A 9132-nucleotide genomic window follows, 5' to 3' on the forward strand; every position below is an offset into this window, starting at 1 on the left:
GCGCCATCATGCACACCCCCAGAAGCCCCCAGGGACCCTAGGGGGAGGGGAGCAGTCAGATCTCCCTCCACTCCGCCCCAGGACGAGCCCCCCTTGCTTTGACAATCAATGACCCTTAACCACTGCAGGACCCTTCTCCTACACAAGATCATACCTGTCCCCAGTCTGGTCCCAGCGCTGTTCCTGGGTCCAAATAAATACTCAGCAACAGCGATGGCCTGGGCCCATGTTCCTTGGTGGGAGCCGGCAGGGGCTGGGGGAACCTTATCTCCAGGTCTGGGAACCCAGAGGGGCAGCAAAAGGACTTCCCATCTCAGAAACTACTGTATTCAAGTTCTCGGGTTGCCTTAACTAAGTACCACAGTGAGTGGCTTATGAGAACAGAAAGGCATTGTTGTACAGTTGCGGAGGCTTTGGTGGCGGTGGTATTAGGTGCTGTTGAGTTGGTTCTGACTCAGCATCATTGCAGCCACTGTGTCATCGGATGTCTTCCATCTTTTCCACTGACCATCTTTACCAACGAAAGAGAGAAAGACTCCCAATAAGATGAATTGATGCAGTGACTGCAACAAAGAGCTGAAATGTACCAACATTGTGAGGATGGTGCGGAACTGAGCACTGTTTCACTCTGTTGTGCATAGTGAATCACAATCGACTCAACAGCACCTAACAACAACTTTCCCAAGCATAATAGCCTTCTCTGGGGACTGGTCCCTCCTGATAACTTGTCCAAAGCATGTGAGATGAAGTCTCACCATCTTCACTTCTGAAAAGTATCCTGGCTGTACTTCTGGTGAGACAGATTTGTTTGTCTCGTGGTCTATTTCAAAGGCACCAATTCTTCTTTGGTCTTCCTTATTCTTATCCAGATTTCCCATGCAAATGAGGCGATTGAAAATACCATGGCTTGGGTCTAGTACACCTTATCCCTTTAATTGACAACTTTGTTCTTGAACACTTTAAAGAGGTCTTTTGCAGCAGATTTGCCCAATGCAATCCATCGATTGATTTCTTGACTGCTGCTTCCATGAGCATTGATTGTGGATCCAAATCCAAATCCAAATTTCCATGTATTTTTGGAGGCTGGAGATACAAAATCAGGATCTCAGCAGAGTTTTTTTTCAGGGGATGGGGAAACAGACAGGGATGTTAGAGGGAAGGAACAATTAGAAGAATACAGAGCTGGAGGCAATGAAAACTTGTGTTTCTTGCGATTTGCTGTGTAGTGTGCACTTTGTTGTTGTTAAGTGCTGTCAATAGATTCTGACTCAGCAACCCTGAATAGAGTTTCCAAGGAGCAGCTGGTGGATTTGAACGGCTGACCTTGTTGTTCAAACCGACCTTGTGGTCCAGTGCTTTATACTACCGCATCACACCAGGACTCCATAGCACCCCTGTGTTGTAAATACTGCCATCATGATTGATTTCATGACACCAAGGTGAATTCATTGAGCATGGGATTCAGAAGAGACACCTAGTAGTTTCACCAGTGTATAGATAAGTACTTCTCAGGGTCTGAATAAGGCGTCCAAAATATACGGGGCTGTGAAAACCCTCAACAATCAAAATCAGTAATATTACATGCAGTATTTTCACAAAAATAAATCAATGCAGCAAATCCATGATGAGTAAAATATCAAGATTTTCGATAAAGACAGGGTCTGACCCCACTTTCGCTAGGTTCTTGCCTCCCTCACCTCATCCCAGACCTGGTTTCAATAAAACTTTATTTACCCCTCCCCTCAAAAAAGCCCCCAGCCCTTGGGCGCCAGTGCCAATTTCATTTTCTAAATAATGCATAGAGGGATGGATGGCTAGGTTGTTGTTGTTGTTGTTAAGTGCCGTTCAGTCGATCCCGATCGACTGATCCAAGGAGCAGCTGGTGAGCTTGAACCATCGACCTTGCATTAAACAGATTCTGATTTGTGGAGAGCTTAAGTATGGTGGAACGAATAGCTACCTGGTCCTGCATCATCTCGAGATGGCTAGCATGTTTGAGTCTCCATTTCAGCTACTGTGTGGGTCCTTCCCACCCAGGCCCCCCTCGCCCTTGTTGACCCTCTATACCACCAAACATCATGTCTTCTTCTAGCGATTGACCTCTCCTGCTGACATCCATCCAAAGCAAGCAAGTCAGATAGTGTTCTGTTGTGATCCAAAAATCTCCAGGCCTATCGTCCATCTGTCTTAGTCTGGAAACTCCCCTGTAGATTGTCCACAAGCATTGACCCTACTGGTATTTTAAATACCAGTGACATAGTTTCCAGCACCACATCTACATGAAAGACACCCCAGTATGACAAATAACAGATGGCTTGTTGTTGTTAAGTACCATTGAGTCGGTTCCAAGTCATAGCGACCCTGTATGTATGGAATGGTCCAGTTTGCACTGCTGACTTTGTGGTTTACAGTCCAGTGCTGATCCACAGCGCCACACCAGATTTCCTCTACACAGATACAATAAATGTAAACAATCAGAAAAGCATTGATAATACTAAAATGTAATAAAATTGAAGTGTTTAATTTTGAGTATTTTATTTTAACATAATGTACATTTATGTAATTTAATTTTTAATACTGTAATGACTGTGTATCCATTAGCTCACAAAATAACGAGCCCCAGCAAATAATCTTGTCAGAAATGTGATAAAGCTTTTGAATCTGGATTAATCCATGATCCCCTCTGTCTAAATTTGGGTCAACCCAAGCCTCCCCCACTCCAGAAAGTTGGACAGACCCAGACTCCGCCCTAGTTTCCTAAGCCCCGCCCCCTTCTCTACTGCACCGTCGTCAAGACAACCGCGTCCACACACTTCTCTAAAGCACACCATTAGCCTAAAGTTTTTACCTGGCGGGTCTAGCTTATTTTCATTGGTCAGATGATCGCAGCCGTACCAATCTCCGTATTCTCATTGGCTGATTGGTCGAAAAGGGCGGAGGCTATGGACAGCGGTTGTGGAGTGGGACTCCAACAGCTTGCCCAGCCCGGAGCAGGGAAGGAGGTACGACCCTAGATATTTGGAAAGATAAAGGTGAGGAGTTTGTCACACGAAGGCAAACGGGTGAGAAGTCATGGGTGGGGGTCGGCGATGCAGAGAGTTTTAAGATTTCCAGGATGTCTGTATCGCAGGGCGATGACCACACCGGCGGGCTCTGGCACGGGTTTCGGTTCCGTGTCCTGGTGGGGTTTGTCTCCGGCGCTGGATCTGCAGGCTGAAAGTGAGTCGTCCACCCCAAGCTTTAGCTGCTTCCCGCAAACTACAAATCCTAGTATGCATTAGTACAGCTACTGCCTTCACAGCCATGGACAACAGGCGGAAGGCCTTTCGGGACTCGTAGTCCCTGTGTCAATGTCTGGTGAGGGGGTGGGGAGTGCTAACGTTCTAAGGCTCCAACGGCAGAGGGCGCTCCTTTAGTGTGTAAATTCTCTGTGTGAACTACCATTCCCAGAAGGATTAGAGGCACAGCTTCCTTCAGAACCTAGGCCAACGGTGCAAGTCCTGCTGGGATTTTGTAGTTCTAGGGGCCGCTGCAGGGGACGCTCTAGTGGCCACTAGCTCCAGCCGGCTGTCGCCTTCCCAGGTCCTCCTCTGAACCCAGACTCTAAAGCAGTAACAGAGCACGGAATTCCTGAGCTAGATGTTCTTCTACTGGGCTCCGTGGATGGACGGCACCTACTGCGTACCCTGGCCCGGGCAGTACATTGGCCTCGCAGGAAGTTCAACGTGAGCAGGGATTAGCTAAAGGAGGCGTTATAGAATTGGAGCCCAAATGTCTGCGTCCTTGAGGGAGTGGGTGGGTGGAGGTCTAAAATCCTGAGTACTGCAACCTGGACTCCTGGGTCTGAGGGAGTTGATAACTAGTGATCTAGACTCCTGAGTCCCAGAGACAGAAAGGGGTTGAAGTTTGTGATTCCTGGGTTCTAGAGGGAAGAAGCATGGTGCAAATGGCTAATGCACTCTCTGCTAACTGAAAGCCTGGAGGTTCCAGTGCATCTCGGAAGAAAGGCCTGGTAATCTACTCCTGAAAACAAGCAGCCATTGAAAACTCTAGGGAGCACAGTTCTACTCTGACACACATGAGGTGACTGGTGTACAGGAGTCCTGGGTTCTGTGTAAGGATGAGACTGAGGGCCAGCACTCCTGGGTCTGTTAAGGACTAAGGGATGCAGGTGTCAGAATCAGTCTCCCCTGTCCATCTGTCCAGTTCTATGTGCTGGAGAATAATTTGGAAGCTGTGGCGCGACACATGCTGATATTCAGCCTAGTCCTGGAGGAACCTGAGAAGATGGGGCTGCAAGGTTAGTCTGATGAAGCCAGGCATTCTGGACCTCAGTCCCTTCCTCTTTCCTGCAGAACACTGGTATTTAGATGATACAAATGTAAGGTCAACATTTGGTCACTGCCCCTGTTTCATCACTGGATCACTCCTTTGGTGCTCGGCAACTTTCTCCATCTGTATAAGTCTGAGGTGGAACCTACTCGATGGCACTTAAACCAACAATGCAGTGATGTTACTGGGTTGGTTCCACCCATTGTGGTAACTCATGGTGTCACCCCCCCCCACCATAAACCTCCACCCATACCAGACCATACAGAATCCTTAATAAATACTCAGTTTAACCATAGAATAATATATGGTGGATAACGCAGTGGTTACAAATTGGTCTGTTAACCTCAAGATCCGCAATTCAAAACTACCAATTGTTCTACGGAGAAAGATGAGGCTTTCTGCTTCTGTAAAGATTTACAGCCTTAGAAACCCTATACAGGGTCGCTATGAGTTGGAACCGACCTTAGGCATATAACCACCACCACCACCATAGTTATAAACTGCTTAACTGTAACTTTTTTTTTTTTAATGTTTTCTTGTGAGCTATGTGATAGTTTACATGGTAGAACATTAGTTTTACATTCATCCTATCGTATATCGTTTCATTGCCATAGTTACAATCCCCTCCATACATCATCATCCAACAAAAGGGTATACCCTGCAAGCCTGCTCCTGGTCGTCAGCACACAGCTCCTCTCCCTCGCTGGGTCTAGAGTCCTCGCCAGCTCCATCTGTCCATGTCATCATCTCTGCCTCCATCTCTGGCGTCACTGTTTCCCTGGGTAGTCTCCCTTGATGGTCCCAGGGACCTCCGCTCCTGGACTACAAAGTCAGTCACTCCCCTCCTTTTGCTACAAAACATTCACTTTCACATTTCCAACCCTCACAGTCAGTCCTGATAATAATTATTCAGTATTGTACGTAAAGATTTACAGCCTCGGAAACCCTGTACAAGGTCGCTATGAGTCAGAACTGACTCCATGGCACATAACAACAACAACAATTGTACCACAAGGGACCTATCCCCGTCTCCTTTCATCAGCCCCTAGTTCTTTAAAATAATAATAATAATAATAAAAACTTTTTCTTGTGAGTTGAGTTCAGGTTACAAAGCAGATCATCAATTTTACATTCCACAAATCATTTGCTTCGTTTAATTTCAATGATTGCAATCCCCTCTGTATAACAGAGTCGCTATGAGCTGGAACTGACCCCATGGCACTTAACGTGAAATGATACTGATATAGCTATCGATGACTATACGAAGGAATGCGTCACCCGCACGGTTCTGATTGGGGGGCTCACTCCTACCTCTCTCTACACCCATTTCCACCCTCTACTCAGAGAAGAGCGAGACCTTCCTGGAAGTGTGGGGGAACGCGCTCCTGCGCCCCCCAGTGGCTGCCTTCGTGCGCACCCAGGCCGAGCACCTGGCGCACCTGGTCCCGGAGCCCGACCGTCTGGCGGAACAGTTGCCCTGGCTCAGCCTCAGTGTCCTCAAGGTCGGTGGGGTGCCATCCTCCAGGCTCCCGGAGGCAGAGGGAACTGGAATGGGATATGCGTTGGTTGAGTGGGATCTGGGCCAGAGAGACTGGCTCTGTCCTCTGCCCTCTGCGTCTCGGTTTCTCCATTTGACAAGTGGGAGCGTGCTCAGCACCCCCCCGCCCCCCCCCCAAGTGGATGGGAGGGTGAAGCAAGAGAAGCCGCTCGCCCTCATTCCTCCTTTCTGTCTGTCCGCTCTCAGTTCCGCGAGCGGGATGCCCTGGAGGCTGTGTTTCGTTTCTGGGCGGGAGGGGAGAAGGGGCCGGAGACCTTCCCCATGAACCGCCTCTGGGACTCGCGGGTGCGCCACTACCTGGGTTCCCGCTACGACGCTCGGCGAGGTGTCAGCGACTGGGACCTGCACATGAAACTGCACGACCGCGGGGTGAGCGCCAGCTAGGAGGGGCTGGAGACAGACCACCGGGTCTGAGGGAGGAGGAACCCGGGGGACCCTGACCACTGGGGCTGGGGGCTAGGACTCCTAGGTCAGAGAGAGGAGACTGGGGGGCCTGGCCCTCTGGGTCTGAGGGAGCAAGGGCTGGGGACTCAGGCCCAGGTTCGCTGAGGCCTCCCTCCCTTCTGCCTTAGGCAAACGTCATCCACACCCGAGAGTTCCGACGCTGGAGGGACACCGGTGTCGCCTTTGAACTCAGAGACCCCAGCGCCTATCACCTGCCTAACAGAACCCTGGCGTCCGGGCGCCTCCTGAACCACGTGCGTTTGCAGCCCCTGCCCTGGCCCTCCCCTTCTCCTTCAACTCCTGCTCTACCCGCCCCCTCTTTCGTTCCCTGCTTTCCTAGCGTGGGGAGCGTGTGGCGGCCCGCGGGTACTGGGGGGACATCGCCACGGGGCCCTTCGTGGCCTTCGGCATCGAAGCAGATGACCAGAGCCTCCTACGGACCAGCAATGGGCAACCAGTCAAGGTGGGCATGGGCGGGGGCGGGGGCTATAGGTGGGCCCTGTCCTCTGTCTTCTAGGCCCCTTCCCCACACTACTGGGCCCTGCCCCGCGTTCCAGGGTCAGTTCCTCGTCATGATGAGTTACCTCCAAGTGACACAAGCCCCGCCCACAAACTCATAGGCTCCGCCTCTGGTTTCTACATCCTGTGCCTCATGCTCCGCCTCCAAATATCAGGTCCCACCCAGCATTCATGGATCCACCTGTCTGAACACTAGACCCCCTATTAGATTTTTAGCGGGGACCCCTGAAATCCAAGCTTGCTCATTAGTTCTAAGTCCCCATTCTAGTGTTCGCGCCGGCTTATGTAAGCCCCGCCCCGTCACTCAAGCCCCACCCACGTTTCCAGGCCCAGTGCCTAGCCACGCCCTCTATCTCTACTTAAGACTGCAGGGGAAATCACCCAACACAACGTGACCGAGTTGTTCCAGGAGTTGGCCGCCTGGGGGCGAGCAAGAACCAGCCAGCGAGACCCCGAGCCGGTGCAGTGGGAGAAGGAGGCAGAAAACGTGCAGCCTCCAGGTAAGCAAGGGATTTAACCCTCTCCCCTTGAAATGGGAGGCGACGGATTGGAATGGTGAAGGCCCGTGGAACCATTAGAGAGTGGAACCCACGCCCTGGTCCCAGGCTGTAGGCTCCGGGGATTTCAATCCCAGTTTACATGATGTGAGTTCAAACCCCTTCCTAAATCCTCACACCTTTGGTAGAATTGTGAATTTTACACACAGAATTCTGACTTACCACTGGAGGTCTAAGTTGGTTGAGAACATTCTCACACGGTGCTAGGTCCCAGCTTCTGTTTGGAGGCTCCATTTCATAACACAGGAATTCAGACCCCACTGCCTTCTACCCATCGCCTGGCTGGGCTCTCCTTAGCTGTCCCACTCCAGGGTGAATGCACCTGTAACCTGGGCCACCCAGTCTCTGTCCTTCTCTTGAGTTGGTTGTCTGGTCTTTCAGGTGGGTCTCTGCCTGCCAGGCTGAACTCCCCAGAATTTTCCAGAGCCATCCCTAAGAAATAAAATGAGAAGAGGCTTTGTTACAGACGTTTACACACCCAGTTATTTCAGCGCCTCTGTGCATCTGCCCAAACACTGCTTGTCTCTATGGCCCTCATGGGGTTGAGACCCCTGCACCTGTGACCCCACCCGGCAGGGATGACCTCTGTCTGCTCTTCCACAGAAGCCTCGGCTCAGGGATCCTTCTCTGTCCACTTCCTGTCCCTTGACTCTGCCCAGACTCTCCACCATAAAAACTGCTACAAGGAACGGTTCCAGCTTCTCTATGTGGCCTGTGGGTAAGAGGGGCTCCCGGGCTTCACGCTCACATCCTCGTGGACTCAAGGCTGGGGACCCTAATACCTCCTTTCTCAGATCAGCAATCCTGAATCCCATCCCCTCCTCCTTCAGACCCCGAAGTCCAGAACCTTCACCTCCCTTCTTCCTCAGACCTGGGAGTCCAGATACCCAGCCCCTCCTCCTTCCTCAGACCCAACTGTGGTAGCCACCAGCTGTTCATCCCTCAGACCGGCCTCCAGCCCCTCGGGAACCCATTCTCTTCCCTCTTTCTGTCTGAAGGATGGTCCATCTCCTTAGTCCTGAGCTCGGGGCCTGCGTGGCCCCTGGAGGATGCCTAACTGTGGAACTAGCTCGGTGAGTCAAAAAAGCTAAGGGCAAGGAACAGCCTAGTCCAGATCCAGAAGCTGACTCCCTAACTCTCCTCTTTCTGGCTTCAGATACCTGGTAGACCTGAGGGAGGAGCAGCTGCAGGCGTTCTCCGTCCGGGTTGGGGAGCTGGCTCGGGCGGCTGGGTTCAGCCCGCAGTCTGGGATCAAGTCTTCCGAGACCTTCGCTCGTTTCTACAAGTCTGGGAACTCTCCTCCCGCCGCTGACACCAACCAAGCTACTGCGGAATCTGTGACTCCCTCCGCAGACGTTCTGGTCCCGCCCTCTGAAGCCATTTCCCCGCCTCTAGAAGCCATTGCCACACCCCCTAAAGTCATGGCCACACCCCCTGAAGTCATGACCCCGCCTCCTTGAAGCCCAGATTCCTCTCCCTGAACGCAAGGTTCAGCCCACTGAACTCAGCGCCCCACAGCTGAACTCATGACTCCACCCCCCCTGAAGTCTTGGCTCTGCCTTAAGCTGTAACTCCGCCTCCTGAAGTTATGGTGCATTCCCCTGTGGCCCCACCCGTTGAAACCTTGGTTCCTCCTCCTGAGGATCTGACCTAGTCTCTTGGAGCCCTTCATACGTCCCCCAGAGACTCAGAATTCCCTCTTGGAGGTTCTGACTCCACCTA

General features: G+C 51.5%; 1 protein-coding gene across 1 annotated transcript; it reads left to right on the forward strand.

Moving 5' to 3' along the window:
• Positions 1 to 3134: 3134 nt before the first annotated feature.
• Positions 3135 to 8870, forward strand: DNAAF3 (dynein, axonemal, assembly factor 3). The gene is made up of 11 exons (XM_006868298.1): positions 3135 to 3219; positions 3583 to 3725; positions 4207 to 4300; positions 5677 to 5834; positions 6077 to 6259; positions 6463 to 6588; positions 6675 to 6797; positions 7218 to 7353; positions 8014 to 8128; positions 8409 to 8483; positions 8567 to 8870. Exons 1-11 carry the CDS (start codon positions 3135 to 3137, stop codon positions 8868 to 8870), a joined length of 1542 nt encoding a protein of 513 aa, XP_006868360.1.
• Positions 8871 to 9132: the final 262 nt, after the last annotated feature.

This window comes from Chrysochloris asiatica, unplaced genomic scaffold (assembly GCF_000296735.1).
Source record: "Chrysochloris asiatica unplaced genomic scaffold, ChrAsi1.0 scaffold00116, whole genome shotgun sequence".
Lineage (NCBI taxonomy): Eukaryota > Metazoa > Chordata > Mammalia > Afrosoricida > Chrysochloridae > Chrysochloris > Chrysochloris asiatica.

Bases quoted from the DNA above. Each gene is read 5' to 3' on its own strand.
- DNAAF3 (XM_006868298.1), top strand. From the start codon at position 3,135: ATGACCACACCGGCGGGCTCTGGCACGGGTTTCGGTTCCGTGTCCTGG. The intron at 4,301-5,676 runs GTTAGTCTGATG...CCCTCTACTCAG, and splicing joins TGAGAAGATGGGGCTGCAAG to AGAAGAGCGAGACCTTCCTG. The intron at 8,484-8,566 runs GTGAGTCAAAAA...TTCTGGCTTCAG, and splicing joins CTAACTGTGGAACTAGCTCG to ATACCTGGTAGACCTGAGGG.